Below are 15,760 nucleotides of genomic sequence, written 5' to 3'. Positions count from 1 at the left end.
AGTCTCTTAGGACTGGAAGCAACCTGACTCTTTTGTGATCTTTAGCGTGTAACAACTAACTGTCATTAAGTCCAGCTTGTCTGGTTGGCAAAATAGACTGGAATGCCCAAGGGGACTGTCTGTGACTCCATGGTAAGACTGTTATAGTGCTTCAGGTGTTCACATTTGTTATTGGGTTGGAGAAATCTAGTTATAGAACACACATCCCGTTTGGAGTCTCTGCCTTGCCTTTTGACAGTCTCTCCTGAGGTTGGCTCTCACAGTCGTAAACCACTCCAGACAGTGTGACACGTTATGCTAGTCTAAAGCCACATACAGGCACCAAACTTAACCCCAGCCCATGTTCACAGTCTAGGTCCATATCTAACCAGACCCCGGATAAGCAACCTTAAACAACCCTAACTCTTCCCCTGGCCCACAGACTGGTCATAGCACTTGCCCAGTCCGGGCATTCGAATGGACCTATCCCTTATCATAACTGCAACATACAAAATGGCATCAACCCTTACCCTAGACCATGGTCACAACCCAGTCCCAACAAAACGGAGCCAATACTAACACTAGCGCCATCATATAATCTGGACACAGTATTATGCTTAAACTAGATCCTTTATCTGCATCACAATTAGAGCTGGTTGGAGAATGGTAACTCATTTTGCAGAAGATTTTGAAATTCTGTTTCATTCCAGTTCAGAAGGGGAGGAGTGGTTTGAGCATTGGCCTGCTAAACTCAGGGTTGTGAGTTCAATCCTTGAGGGGGCCATTTAGGGATCTGGGGCAAAAATTGGTCCTGCTAGTGAAGGCAGGGGCTGGACTCAATGACCTTTCAAGGTCCCTTCCAGTTCTAGGAGATTGGTATATCTCCAATTATTACCTTTAGAACAAACCCTGCAAATTTAGAATTTTTTCATAGAGCAGAGTGGGAGCCCCGCTCTGGGGCAATCTGCCTGGTGAGCTCATAGCCACATGGACTTTAAGGTCAGAAGGGATCATCATGATCATCTAGTCTAACCTGCACATTGCAGGCCACAGAACTTAGCCCACCCACTCCTGTAATAGACCCATAACTTCTGACTGAGTTACTGAAATCCTCAAATCATGATTTAAAGACTTCAAGTTATAGATAATCTACCATTTACACTAATCTAAACCTGCCAATGACCCATGCCCCATGCTGCAGAGGAAGGTGAAAAAACCCCTATGATCTCAACTACAAGACACCTTGTCTAGCAGGCTGCCCAAGAACAGGGGACCCTGATAACCTTGGCTCCAAGAGCTAAGCTGTAGAGCCTGAGAGCCCAGGCCACTAAGGAACTACAGTTTCTATATTCTTGGCTTCCTGTCATCCCACCAGGTGAGCTACAGAGCAGCCAGGTGGGCAAGCTAGCAGGAAAGCAGGCAAGTTTCCTATGGAAGTTGGAACCCTGCCTGGCAGAGGATTGTGTTGGAAATCTTCCTGGGTTCCCTTGGAATTTCATTGAAATTGACACATCTCTGCAAAACATTGAGACAAATGAGCAAACCTTATTACAACCTTATTAAGCAGTATGCCAGCTCCACTGTAGTTAAGGGTGAGAACTGCTTTCTGTTTAAAGGTTGATTCTTCTAAGTGCTCTGAAATCCACATGGTTACTCAGATTGTCTTGAAATTTGTCGTGCCTCATGAAAGTGTGGAGTAGGGTTAGTGAACCAAATTTGGAATCATTTGCTCAAGAAGTTCCCAAGATACAGCCCTCTTCCCCGCAAACCTCAGCTTTTCTTAAAGTTGCAAATTCTGTCATCATGATTGTTTGTTTTTGCGCAAATCTAGGGATCAAACCATGGTGATATTCTCAGTTGAGTGAGAACACATCACGGAGAGGTAGCTTGAAGGATAGCTCTGAGCAGTGCGAACTCCTCCATTTATCACAGTGAGTGTTCCCATCCCCCCACTCTAGGGCCAGTGTTGAGATCTTGTGGTATACATTGTGCATACCCATTCTCAGCTATACACCCCAGCCACAACACTGTGTGCTTGGTTGAGGCTCCTAGCATGCCTGTTCTCAGATCTCCGCCCAGAGGGAGAGGTCAAGCAAATCAGACCCAAACCTAACCAGAGTCTGGGTCTGTAAACTGGCCACACACTAAGCCTAAATTGGGTCCTCAACCTGGCCCACATGTTAATCCCATTTTGAACCCACAAATGGGCATTAACTGTAGCTCTAACCCAGGCTCATTACCTAGGCCATAATTCAGTTTACCAAATTTAAGATATTCCTAAACTTCGCCTTGGCAAACAATGTGGTCACTGCATTATAGCCTGTGTACAGCAAGCCTGACCTTAATAGTTTTTATGGATGCCAGCTTCAAAGTATGGGGGAACCTTCACATGCTACCTTTTGCCACAGAGAAGCTGGACATCAAAGAGAAACAACACCACACTGATCTCGAGAACAAAGAGGTTGACTCTTACATCTCTCCACCAGGCAAAGTAAAGAACTCTCAAATTCTGATTTTCAGTTAACATGGTCACAGTCTCACACCTAACCAAACAAGGAAGAACAAAAGAAAAACCTCTGCATCAGGAAGAAACATACCCGCTGAGATGGGTGGGGAAAAAAAAACACTGTCCAAAAAAAATCACTGTAGAAAGGGTCAGCAGATATAAAAGCACACTGACTGGCTGAGCTGAACAATCTCCCATCCAAGAGGAGAGTCTTTTAACTTCAGCATTCTTGTGGCTAACATTTACCTTCCGTCAGCTGATGGTAGAAACATTCACTGCAAGAAAGAACAACAAACAACTAAGGTTTATTTTAGGGAAGTAGAGGTATCACATAGTTGTGATAAAAAGAGTGGTGAGAGACTTGGCTTTATTTCCTGGCTCCAATTACCTGACATAAGTCAGAGTTGCAAAACGTTAGTTATAGAGATGGTCAAAAAATGTATTGAAAAATATTTTCAATGAAGAATGGATTTTTGTATAAATGAAATTTTCACAGAAAATGCGCATTTCCCTGGATTTGTTTTGGTTTTGTTGAAAAAAAAACAAAGCCCTGAAAACTAAATAGCTTATGTTTTTGCAGGTTCCAGTTTTGCACTGAAAAATTTAGATAAAAGTTGTTGTTTTTTTAAAGAAAAGTTTCAACTATCTCTAGATAATGGTGACCGCATCAGATGACAGGATCAGTACTCAATGACTCCACTGGCTACTCTTAGTACTTCTTTTACACACAGCCTATTCTTTTGTATATGTCTGTGTGTGTGAAAATGTCAGGAATCAGTCTGCAGCAGAACTAGTCTCCAAGCAACCTCATCAGTACAACTAAAGCAAACTGCCTGGTTGGCCGGGCCATCTGATTGGCTGCAGGGCCAACAGGCCAACTCTTAAACCAGCAGCAGCTTGCTGGAAGATCAATGCTTACATCCACCACTGTGATTGCTCCTGTGTTACCTTGTTCATACTGCTCCTGCCTTGCTCCCAGCCTTGGACCTTCCCCTGTCATGAACCGCTCCTGGCTCTCTCCCCTGCTCACTCCAGTTCCTGACACCTGGCTTGACCTGTGGCTCTGGCTTCTCATTCCAGATGCCTGCTCTGAACCCTAGGCATGACACCTGCTCTCACCAGTAGGCTAGACTACTTTCATCCTGGTCAGGAAGCCAGTGTCTTCTTGGGTTTTGTTCAGTAGTCTTCTGTTCCTTCTGTAGGACTGACCCCCTGGGGATCGGGTGAGGTTATTACCTTGTTACTTTGCCACTTTCTATGTGGAATTATGGTCCACCCTTTCTCTTAATATAAGTTCAAGGGGATGGTCAATAGAATGGAAAGGTGGCAAATTGAAAACCAATAAAAGGAAATACATTTTCTACTCAGTGAGTACTTAGACTGTGGAATGTGTTGCTATGATGAAGTGGGGCTGTTCTTAATGTTTCCTCTGAATACTGTGTGGGTGCCTCAGTTTCTGGCCACACTCTGTCTCTGTGGCAATAATGGCCGGGCCCTTCCCCCCGCAAGGGGACGCTAAAGGTGTGGGAGAACAAAGAAATCAGGTGACCTCTTGGCCCTGGAAAGAGACAAAGGCCAGAAAGGAGGGGCTGGAGGGGGTTTCAGTTTGGGGCTGGCTGGGGACGAGGAGTGAGTGCAGACAGGGTGGTCTGCCTCACTGGGCCCCAGAATGGACCTGGCTGAGGGATCCTGTTCTCTGTACCTACAAGCTCTGTTTTAGACCGTGTTCCTGTCATCGAATAAACCTCTGTTTTACTGGCTGGCTAAGAGTCATGTCTGACTGCGAAATGGGAGTGCAGGACCCTGTGGCTTCCCCAGGACCCTGCGTGGGCAGACTCGCCGTGGGAAGCGCACAGAGGGACATATGCTGAATGCTCCAAGGAGAGACCCAGGAGGTGAAGCCGTGTGAGCTTCTTGCCCTGAAGACAGTCTGTTCCAAGGGAGAGGAGGCTCCTCAAAGTCCTGACTGGCTTTGTGGGGAGCAGTTCCAGAGCATCGCCCGGGGACTCTGTGATAGTTGCCGTAGTATGACATTGAGGCCTAGAATTTAGCAGGATTCAAGGAGGGATTGAACATTATGTAGATTACGTGGACATCCAGTTATAACTGTAAACACACACACACACACAATTTTGGAAGGAAAATAAAGCCTGATGCTTCAGGGCCGAGGTTAACCGAGTTTATTCCTAAGCACCTTGTTGGCCATAAGCACCTACATCAAGTTAAAGAATTTGTTTGTTTTGTGGGCAGTGTTAGCTTCATGATTTCTTTGCCTAGTAATTTCCTTATTTTAAGTGCTTAAGTTTTATAAATTAAGGCTTGTCTACAAGACAATTTATTTAAAAGAAAGCTGGAGTGTGAATCTATCCAGCACTGGCCTGCAGCACATTTGCTGCTTGAGCAGACCCTGCTGATGTACATTAACAGTTAGTGCGCTTTGATTTAGTTCAGTTTCAGTTCAGACTAGATCAAAGCGCATTAATGATATTGCCACCCTGACTTCTGTGCTACTGCTGGCAGTGGCACTGCTTTCGGAGCTGGGTGCCCAGCTAGCAGCCGCCACTCTCTGGCTGCCCAGCTCTGAAGGCAGTGCTAGGGCCAGCAACAGCACAGAAGTATGGGTGGCATGGTATGTGCTGCTGCTGCTGCTGGTGGCGATGCCTTCAGAGCTGGGAACCCAGCCAGTAGCCACTGCTTTCCACTCTGCCTTCAGAGCTGTGTAGTCAGAGACCAGATTTCATGAAAGCGACCAGATTTCACGGTCCATGACGTGATTTTCACAGCCACGAACTTGGTAGACTCCTAGTAATAGCCAACATGGATGTCAAGAACAAATCATGCCAAACCAACCTAATTTCATTCTTTGACAAGTTGACTGGCCTAATCAATGGGGAGTGGGGGAAGCAGTTGTGATATATCTTGATTTTATTAAGGCTTTTGACACAATCTCACATGACTTTCTCATAAGCAAACTAGGGAAATATGGTCTAAATTAAATTACTATAAGGTGGCTGCATAACTGGTTGAAAGACTATACTTAAAAAGTAGTTCTATTAGTGGTTTACCGTCAAATGGGGAGGATATATCTAGTGGAGTCCCACAGAGGTCTGTCTTGTCCTGGTACTATTTATCATTTTCGTTAATGACATGGATAATGGAGTGGAGAATATGCTTATAAAATTTTTGGCTGACACCTAGCTGGAAGAGATTGCAGGCACTTTGGAGGAGAGGAAGAGAATTCCAAATGGCCTTGAGAAATTGGAGAATTGATCAGGAATCAACAAGATGAAATTCAGTAATAACAAGTGTAACCCTTCTGCCAGGTGGAGCCAGCAGAAACAAGTGCCTGGTTCAGTATCTAAGGGTTTCTTTTCAACAATACAACCAAAACCGGCTCGAGCTCCTACCCAGTAATCTGGGACAATTACACACCACCCCCTGGGTTCCTCTAAGAGGCAATACTTTCCCTCTCGCAAGCACAGAGTCTGAGCGTAGCAAAAACTTTTACTAAAAGGAGGAAGTTAACTCAGCATTAATTTGGGAAAACACTGCAACTAGGGTTCATAAACACAAACCATGAGCAAAAGACCCACCCCCAAGTAAGTTAGGCAATGTCCTTTTCCCCTCAGGGTCTTAAGTACAGCACTACACTCACAGTTGCTGTCCTTAGCCAGTGCAGCCCCAGAATTCAGAGGTTCATCCGCAGAGTTCACCTTCCACCCTGTGTGGAAGGCAGGGAGGGTAAGGAGGCACCTTACACGCTGCATTGCTCGGGCACTTGTGCATCACCCCAACAGTCAATTGCCACACTTCTGCATGGCTCTGCTCTGGCCGTTTGCCACGCCTCTCCACCAGCCTCTGTGCTGCCCGCGCATATCTGCCAGCCGCCCTGCTGGCTGCTTGCCATGCCTCTCCACCATCTGCCCTGCTGGCCGCTTGCTGCACCTCTCCGCTAGCCACCTGATTGGTCACTTGCTGCACCTCTCCACCAGCTGCCCACTCACCAAGATGTCTTCATCTCCCCACCCACACACACACTTAACACAGCTCTCAGTGATTTCAGCTATTAGTGGGGGAGCCTCACTGCTGGTGCACGCCGGGCAGTTTCTTGAAATAGAGACACTGTCCCAAAGTAGGTCTAATACTTAGACATGGGATCAGTGATTTCAGTTCTGCAACATGTAACATATAATTGAGTCTAAATTAGCTCTTTTCTTATATCATGGAGAGATGAAGGGTCAAACGGTGTCTAAGACTTTTAAACAGAGCCTTCAACACCAGATACAAGCACCAACCCAATCCCCCGCCCCCCACCTTTAGAAACAATGTGCCCTGCCTCATGGGTGCTATTCAGTTGAGGGTGAGTCCCTCCAGGGGGACTATGCCAGGTACAGTTCTGCTGCCCTTGGTTCACACAACAAGGATAACAACACTTTATTACTCCTGCCCCAATAACAAGGAGACTGGGAAGCCAATACCAGCCACAAGTGATCATATGGGCAAGCAATCCCATCATGCTGAGCACCTAAGCAGGGTGGGTGTATCCATGCAAACAAGATCAGCTTCTGAAGTCTTTTTCCACAGTTCACCCACTAGATGTCAGGGGAGAGCTCATTCGGACTCTGCTTACACAAGTGCAAAGTACTACACTACTATAGTTACTAAGGGCAAATCAAATGCACTAATACAAAAAGGATTTTAACTTCCTATGGAGTAGTATTGCTCAAATGGATCTGGGGGGTTATAGTGGATCACAAATTGAATATGAGCCAACAGTGTGATGCAAATGTGAAAAAGGCTAATATCATTCTGGGGTGTAACAGGATGTTGTACGTGAGGTAATTGTCCCATTCTACTTAGCATTGGAGAGGCCTCAGCTGGAGTATTGTTTGCGGTTTTGGGTGCCACACATTAAGGAAAATCTGGACGAATTGGAGAGAGTCTCAAGGAAAGCTAAAAAAATGATAAAAGATCTGAGGAAAAGTTAAAAAAATGGGTATGCTTATTCTTGAGAAAAGAAGACTGAGGGGTGGACCTGATGAGTGACTTCAAATATTGCAAGGGCTGTTCTAAAGATGATGGTGAGCAATTGTTCTCCCTATGTACTGAAAGTAGGACAAGAAGTAATGAGCTTATTCTATGGCAACAGAATTATAAGTTAGATATTAGGAAAAACTTTCTAACCATAGGGATAGCTAAGTCCTGGAAGGGAGGTTGTGGAATCCCCATCACTGGAGATTTTAAAGAACAGTTTAGAGAAACATCTGTCAGAGATGGTCTAGATTTACTTGATCCTATCTTAGAATAGGGGGTTGGACTAGATGGCCTCTCAACGTCTCTTCTAGCCTTACATCTCTATGATTCTGTTATTTCTATAACATTGCAGATGATGCAGAAGCATGTGAAGGCTTTTGCAAATTCTGAGTTTTGTGGGATTCTCCTGCTTCAGGTATCCTCAAGTAAGTTAATGAAGCAAGGAGCAAACATATTTGATTTTCAGTATATATAGTGGGCTCAGTCTTTCAGTCCTTTCTCAGGCCATCTCCCATAGTAGCTAATGGGAATTTCCCCCTAACGTTATTTCTCATACTGCAACATACTTTGTATGCTTACATATATACATATTTTCCTGTTGTGGTGGGTTAAAATAAATGTGAAAAAATATTTTTATTTGTTGTACTCCATACTGTTTTATGGAAATATGCTTATGAATGTGTATATAAGGTAACTCAAATATGCTTTATGCAAAAGGTCTCTTGTAAGGTATCATTACAAAGCGTATACTCTACCTTCCTGTGTTCATGACCTGGGTGATGAAGAAGGTCTCACAGAACATGTGACCAGGTCACATGATACTGGAATCCATCTTAAATCTGGTACTTTTCCATTTAGAAAGAGGGATGGGGACCCAGAGAGACAAAAGATTCTCGCTTTGTGCTAAAGCTATAAAATGGGGTGGAACAGAATAAAGGGGGTCGCAGTCATGAAAACACCCCTGCTTTCCACCTAAGATGTCTGCTGGAACTAACAAGGATTGTACCAGGAGAAAGGATTGGGCCCAGACTAGGAAGAAGTCTAGTCTGTGAAAGAAGTTTAGTGAAACATCTCTGAGGGTGAGATTTACCTGTAAATAGTTTCTTAATGTATTAGGCTTAGACTTGCATGTTTTATTTTATTTTGCTTGGTAACTTACTTTGTTCTGTCTGTTATTACTTGAAACCACTTAAATCCTAATTTTTATACCTAATAATATCACTTTTGTTTATTAGTAAAACCAGAGTAAGTGATTAATACCTGGATAAGCTTTATGTAGAGTAAAACGGATTTATTTGGGGTTTGGATCCCATTGGGAGTTGAGTGTCTGGGTGCTGGAGATAGATGACCTGCTGAGCAGTTTTTGGTTAAAGTCTGCAGCTTTGGGGACATGGACCAAACCTTGGGTCTGTGTTGCAGGAGGCTAGCATGTCTGGCTCAACAAGGCAGGGTTCTGGAGTCTCAAGCTGGCAGGGAAAACGGGCTCAGAGGTCATTCCAGCATGTCAGGTGACAGTACCAAGGGGGTCTCTGTGACCGAACCTGTCACAAAGTGAATATGTATTTTATAAAGAAAAATATTCTAATAGCTGTTAGGTGATTCATACTCTGCTCACAAATGTGAGCACCACAGACTCAGATGCTGCTATGGTGCTTGCCTTACCATGCACCAGCATCATTCTGTATCCATCATAATAGACCATCTTTTGAGCTTTACTGTTTTGTGTTGCTCCTAAAATGCTTGCAAGTAGTCCAGTAAGATAACTTCTGCACCCTGAGAACTACAGTACACTCCTCTTTGTACAGGCCAAGGGGATATCTGAAACGTTCAGCTAACCAGACATAGGGATTAACGGAGTTGCTATGGAATTTAGTGCTAGAAGCCAGAAGCAGAAGGAGGAGGAGGGGTCCAGGCCAAACTGCACTTTGCCCCTGCATGCTGAAGTGATACCAGATGCTTGAGGAGCTGCATGACAGGGCCCAGAAGGGGACACAGAGGAAGGTGTAGGAGAGAAAAGGTGAAGGAAAGAGGGAGGAGAGAACAGTGTTTGAATTACAGGGGACTTGGGGGTCACCTTACTACTTTTAGGGGCTACCTGCTCTCTTTTTCAAATGCACCGGTGGGGTTTCTCCCTGAAAGATTACACCATGCCATTCTTGGCCCCCTTAGGGCTGGATGCCCCAGCACTGAATCAGCGGAGCTGGGGCCAGAGGGCATGGAAAGGATACTGTAGTTGAAAGTGAGGAGCTACCTCACTGCAGCCTTGCAGCGCCCCTAGCACCAGGGCTTGGCCTCATGATTTTTAAGTCAGTTTAATTATTTTTGTTGTCTTGCTTATCGTTTGGGAATGGGTTAGAGTGGGCAATACTGGTGTGTTTTTTTTTAAACTAAAATATCTATTCCATTATTGATGAATTTTAACTGGAAGGCTTCATGGAAAAATTGAATTTTAAGGCAGGATTGATACAGAAGAAAGAGAAAGGACTTCAAAACACAATGGAAGCATGGAAAAAGATATGGTATAGAATCCAAGACAAAAATCCACTTATATGACAGTGGATTTGGGCTTAATACTTTTTATGTAACTTTGAGGATAATGAATGGCATGCTGAAGTGAAGAGAGGCTTTTAATCAAGTATTTGAATTTCACTTATTTTTTTTATTTGATTGCTTTACTGTTTGCTCACAAATTAATCCTAAACTCTGATTTTTCAAGTACTCTCCTTATCTTAAATGACAAACACAAAAAACCCTACATGTACTGACCACAACCAAAACTGTGATCTTGATCATGCTTCTCACACTTTGACCCTGCTCAGTGTGTCTCCCTGTTATTGTGACTTACTGCAGCCCTATGACTCAGGGACTCTGATCTCATTAAAATCCTGAAACCACAGTGCCAGGTGTTCAGTTCATGCCAAGATGAAATGTTGGCTGTAGCTGAGCTGAAAAAGGAGATAAAGGACTATAGCAATATCAGAAGATACTACTCACAGCAAAATGCTCTCTGACAAAGAAACAAATGTACATCAAAGCAGCCAGATGGAGTTAATGGGTTTACAAACAGAGGAAATTGTTAAGAAAAAAACACTTCTGAAATATAAGATACTCTGTGGCGTAAGTAGTGACTGTTCTGTTTCTTTCTGAATGTTGTTGTTATTGCATTATGAACTTGATATTTGTTAGCGAGAAGTTTCACCATGTTAAATTTAACTATATAAACTTGTCCAGTCTATACCTATTGGGATTGGAATTCTACAGGACAGATGTATGAACTTCTCTGGCAGGACTCTATGAATTTTACGGTATTGGTCAGGCAGCCTCAACAATGTCAGAGCTATTATGTTATCACTATAAATCTGCACTTTATGCTTTACTGAAGTACACTAAGTTCTTTTTTTACATGGCAAAAACAAAACCTCAGGCTTCAATGAACTGCAACACAAACTAAATAAGCCTGTGCATTCACCGCCTCACCTTTATTGCAACATTATTATGTTTGTTGTATTAGCCTAAGAGCCTATTAAAATGTATTTAGCACTTTATATGTTATGTATTTGTTTAAAATGAGAAAAGGTAGCTTCTTGCTTTCATGTCTAAGGGAGCTGTTATTTTTATTTTATTTTATTTTATTTTTGGTCTGAGTGTGTGCAGATATTTCATTTGTAAATCAGAAAACACAGACAAGTAACTGGTGAATAATACCCTTGCACCAAAGTACAAAGAGTAGAGATGCAGATAATATCGCCAACCCAAAATATTAAGGTATTAGGGGGTCAATTCCCCCTTCTCCTTAATGAGATTGGCTTGTAAATATAAATTTGGGGATCTTATTTGTTTTCTCTTTTTTTTTGGAACCTTGTGGTATGCTCAGTGCACTCTTTCAAGCTTTTCTCTGTAACCAAAAAAGTCAAGAAACTCACTTCTAAAGGTGGGCGGGAAGGAATCTATGACACTGGAAACTTAAGTAATAATGAAAACAGCCATGCAGAAAAGTCTGAATGGCATTAGGTACTGCCACAGAGAGCAATTCAACACCACTTAGAATCATTCTAACAAACAGAACCAGTTTAAATAGGCTAAACCAAACTCTATTTAACCATGTAATCTGTGAGAACTGTATAAACTCAATCGAAAACTGACATTTCCCATTCACTTTATTAAAGGAGATAGTAAAATATTAAAAACCTAGAAGACAAATAGAACTAAGGTCCCCCAAAGCCTTTTTATTTTCTTTTTGAACATAAATCTGTGTTTTAGACTGTTCTGTGAACAAAATAAAAAGATTACAAGGGAGACTAACTGGGAGTGGAGGGTTAACTGGAAAAGATGAGATACATGAGGGACTTGGAGTAGTAGAGTGAGATTGTATAGTTAAGTATCTAGTAGGTCTGTCAATTAATCACAGTTAACTCAAGTGATTAAGTTTACATCACATTGTTAAACAATAATAGAATACCAATTTACTTTGCAATGCTGGCTATAACAGTGCCATGCAAATGCCTGTTCTCATTGTCAGATGACATTGTAAATAAGAACCAGGCAGCTTTATCTCGCATAAATATAAACAATCTTGTTTATCTTAGTGATTGGCTGAACAAGAAGTAGGACTGAGTGGACTTGTAGACACTAAAGTTTTATATTTTATTTTTGAGTGCAGTTATATAAAAAAAATTCTACATTTTTAAGTTGTACTTTCACAATAAATTTCAGATTTCAGAGTTGCAGCCGTGTTAGTCTGTATTCGCAAAAAGAACAGGAGTACTTGAGTACTTAGAGACTAACAAATTAATTTCAGCATAAGCTTTCATGGGCTACAGCCCACTTCATCGGATGCATGCAGTGGAAAATACAGTAGGAAGAGATTTATATACATATACACTGTGACAAAGTTCCTCCTCTACCTTGGTGGGTACTGCGCTTATTGGTGGATTTGCTCGCTTCACAGATTCACCATGTGGGTTGGGAAACAGCCCAGAGACCTTCTCCTCTGGTAGAAGCCACAGTCCACGTCAATTCCTCCTGTGTCTGATCAGGAGTTGGGAGGTTTGGGGGGAACTCAGGCCCGCCCTGTACATTGGTCAAACTGGACAGTCTCTACGTATAAGAATAAATGGATACAAATCAGACGTCAAGAATTATAACATTCAAAAACCAGTTGGAGAACACTTCAATCTCCCTGGCCACTCGATTACAGACCTAAAAGTCGCAATATTACAACAAAAAAACTTCAAAAACAGACTCCAACGAGAGACTGCTGAATTGGAATTAATTTGCAAATTGGACACCATTAAATTAGGCTTGAATAAAGACTGGGAGTGGATGGGCCAATACACAAAATAAAACTATTTCCCCATGCATTCCCTCCCTCCCTACAGTTCCTCACATCTTCCTGTCAATTGCTGGAAATGGGCCATTTTCATTACCACTACAAACAGTTCTTTTTCTCTCCTGCTGATAATAGCTCACCTTAATTGATCACTCTCCTTATAGTGTGTATGGTAACACCCATTGTTTCGTGTTCTCTCTCTGTGTGTGTGTGTGTATATATATATATATATATATATATATATGTATATATATAATCTTCCTACTGTATTTTTCACTGCATGCATCCGATGAAGTGAGCTGTAGCCCACGAAAGCTTATGCTCAAATAAATTGGTTAGTCTCTAAGGTGCCACAAGTATTCCTGTTCTTTTCACGATAAAGAGATTGCACTACAGTACTTGTATGGGGTGAATTGAAATTTCTTTTATCTTTTTCTCAATGCAAATATTTGTAATAAAAAAGTGAGCACTGTACACTTTGTATCCATGTTGTAATTTAAATCAATTTATTTGAAAATTTAGAAAACATCCATAAATATTTAAAGAAATGGCATTCTATTATTGTTTAACAGTGCGATTAAAACGACAATTAATCGCAAATATTTTTTTAATCTCACGATTAATCATGCTTAATTGTTTGACAGCCCTAGTATGTAGTAATTCTGATCATTCCACAAGATTACAATGCTCTTCAAATTACTGTCTATTTAAAAAAAAATCCTGGTACAGGAGAATTCAATCATACCTATACTTCATTCATCAATGTTTTTGGATAGTTCTGATACATTAATAAGGGCTATTGTTCAGTGTTATGGCTGCTCCAAAGATATTTCTTTGGCTTCTTATTCCTACCAGACCACCCTGAGACTTGTGTGTATTGTGTCATTATGAGCTGGAGGGACCACAGAGTTTGTATATTTTAAGGCTGAATGTTCAGAAATCTTTTATGTAAACATTTTTATGTTGATGAATATGCATTACCTCAGTTGCATATATTGTATTTTTAATTTTTATTCATTTTTCCAAATATAACAAATATACCAAAAATACCAGATTCATCATAATACACAAAGTAAATAAAGAAGGTTTAGGATAAAGGGAGGGGAAGGGAAGCAACACATACATATCTCCATAGTTGTTAATCATAGACCTCTAACAATTCAGCCCAAATTGCTTGGAATTTTTTGGGCATTCTCTTTCTGTGGAATGCCAGTTGTTCCTTAGATGCAAGGTCAGTCACATCACTGAGCCAGGCATCAATATTTGGTGGGGATTGACTTTTCCATTTTTGCAAGATTAATTTTTTAGTAACCAAAGCTGCTTATTGGAACCATGCTGCCTTGTTAACAGATAATGGCCACCTATTAGGAATGTATCTAAGAATAAAACTTAAGGGGGAGAGCTGTAATTTAGCATCCAATATCAGATTGACCCTTTGACCCACTTCATATCAGAAATTCTTGATACAAGGGCACTCCCACAACATATGAAATAATGTAGTATACCTCTACCTCAATATAACATGACCCGATATAACACAAACTCAGATATAATGCAGTAAAGCAGTGCTCCGGGCAGGTGGGGCTGCACACTCTGGTGGATCGAAGCAAGTTCGATATAACACGGTTTCACCTATAACGCAGCAAGATTTTTTGGCTCCCAAGGGTAATGTTATATCGAGGTAGACATGTACCAAGGAGCCACATTTCCAACAGCATCTGAAGAAGTGGTTTTTCATCCAGGAAAGCTTATGCCTAAATAAATCTGTTAGTCTTTAAGGTGCCACTGGACTCCTCATTATTTCCAACAGCGGTCAGCATTTATGAGGCCCATTACCATTAGCAGGGCTGTCCCTACCCATACACAAAGTATGCAGCTGCGTAGGCCACCAGGAAATTTGAGGCACCTCTACCGCCACTTCCCACCTCTGCTCTGCCCCAGCCCCACCCCACTCCACCTCTTCCCCAAAGCCCCCTCCCTGGTCCACCACTACCCAGTGATGAGCTGCCAAAATATTAACAACCGGTTCCCTCCTCCCCGCCCTGGGGGGGTCGTGCCTGCCCCCTCTGGGGGGGCGTCATGCCCCATCCAACCCCTCATGTTCCTTGACACACACCCCCGGGACCCCTGACCCATCCCCCCCTTCCCTGTCCCCTGACTGCCCCTTGCCGCCCCACCCAACCCCTCCTCTCATTCTCGATGGCCCCCCAGGACCCCAACCCCATCCAACCACCCCTTCTCTCTGTCCCTGAGTGCCCCCACCACCTCATCCAACCCTGCTCTTTCCTGACTGCTCCCCGGGACCCTTGCCCCCATTCATTCACCCTGTTCCCTGCCCTCTGACCGCCCTGACCCCTATCCAACCCCCCACAACCCACCCTGCCCCCTTACCACACTGCCTGGAGCCGGGACCGGGTCCACTCCGCCAGGACCACGACAGGCGCCGCGGGGCCCAACTCCCCGAGCCCGGCCGGACCAGAGCAGGCACCGCTCGGCTGGAACCGCGGGGCCCGACTCCCTGGGCCGGGCCGGGCTGCGCTGGAGCCGCTCGGTCGGCACCGGGGCCGGAGACGCGGGGCCCGACTCCCCGGGCCGGGCCGGGCCAGAGCTTCGGGGCCCGACTCCCCGGGCCGGGCCGGAGCTGCGGGTCCCGAGCTGGGCCGGAGCTGCAACCACGGGGGCCGGGACCAGCACCGGCGCCGCGGGGGCCGGGACCAGCACCGGCTCCGCGGGGTCGGGCTGGAGCTGTGGAGCCGAAGCTGGGGGCGCTCGGCGGGGGCTGGGACCAGGCTGGAGGGAGCCGCACTCTGGGACCGGGAGCTGCTGAGCCAGCCGCACCTCCCCTCCCCCCCCCGGACCCCACCTTACCTGCCTGCCTGCTGCTTGTTCAGGCTTCCCACGAACATCTGATT

General features: G+C 43.9%; 1 protein-coding gene across 3 annotated transcripts in view; it reads left to right on the top strand.

Annotated features, from left to right (window-relative positions):
* Nucleotides 1–1,890: 1,890 nt before the first annotated feature.
* ENPP3 (ectonucleotide pyrophosphatase/phosphodiesterase 3) overlaps nt 1,891–15,760 on the top strand; it is an 89,372-nt gene continuing 75,502 nt past the window's right edge. For 2 of the 3 annotated variants that reach the window (XM_039531874.1, XM_039531873.1), the window contains exon 1: nt 9,981–10,636. In XM_039531874.1, the coding sequence (XP_039387808.1) occupies nt 10,520–10,636 (117 nt within the window). In that variant the 5' untranslated portion in view covers nt 9,981–10,519. Of the gene's footprint in view, nt 1,911–9,980; nt 10,637–15,760 lie in introns of those variants that run through there. The other variant, XM_039531875.1, reaches the window with a different exon arrangement.

This window comes from Mauremys reevesii, linkage group 3 (assembly GCF_016161935.1).
Source record: "Mauremys reevesii isolate NIE-2019 linkage group 3, ASM1616193v1, whole genome shotgun sequence".
Taxonomy (NCBI): Eukaryota; Metazoa; Chordata; order Testudines; family Geoemydidae; genus Mauremys; species Mauremys reevesii.
The sequence above is the reverse complement of the archived record's forward strand: the minus strand, read 5'-3'. Positions and strand labels throughout refer to the sequence as shown.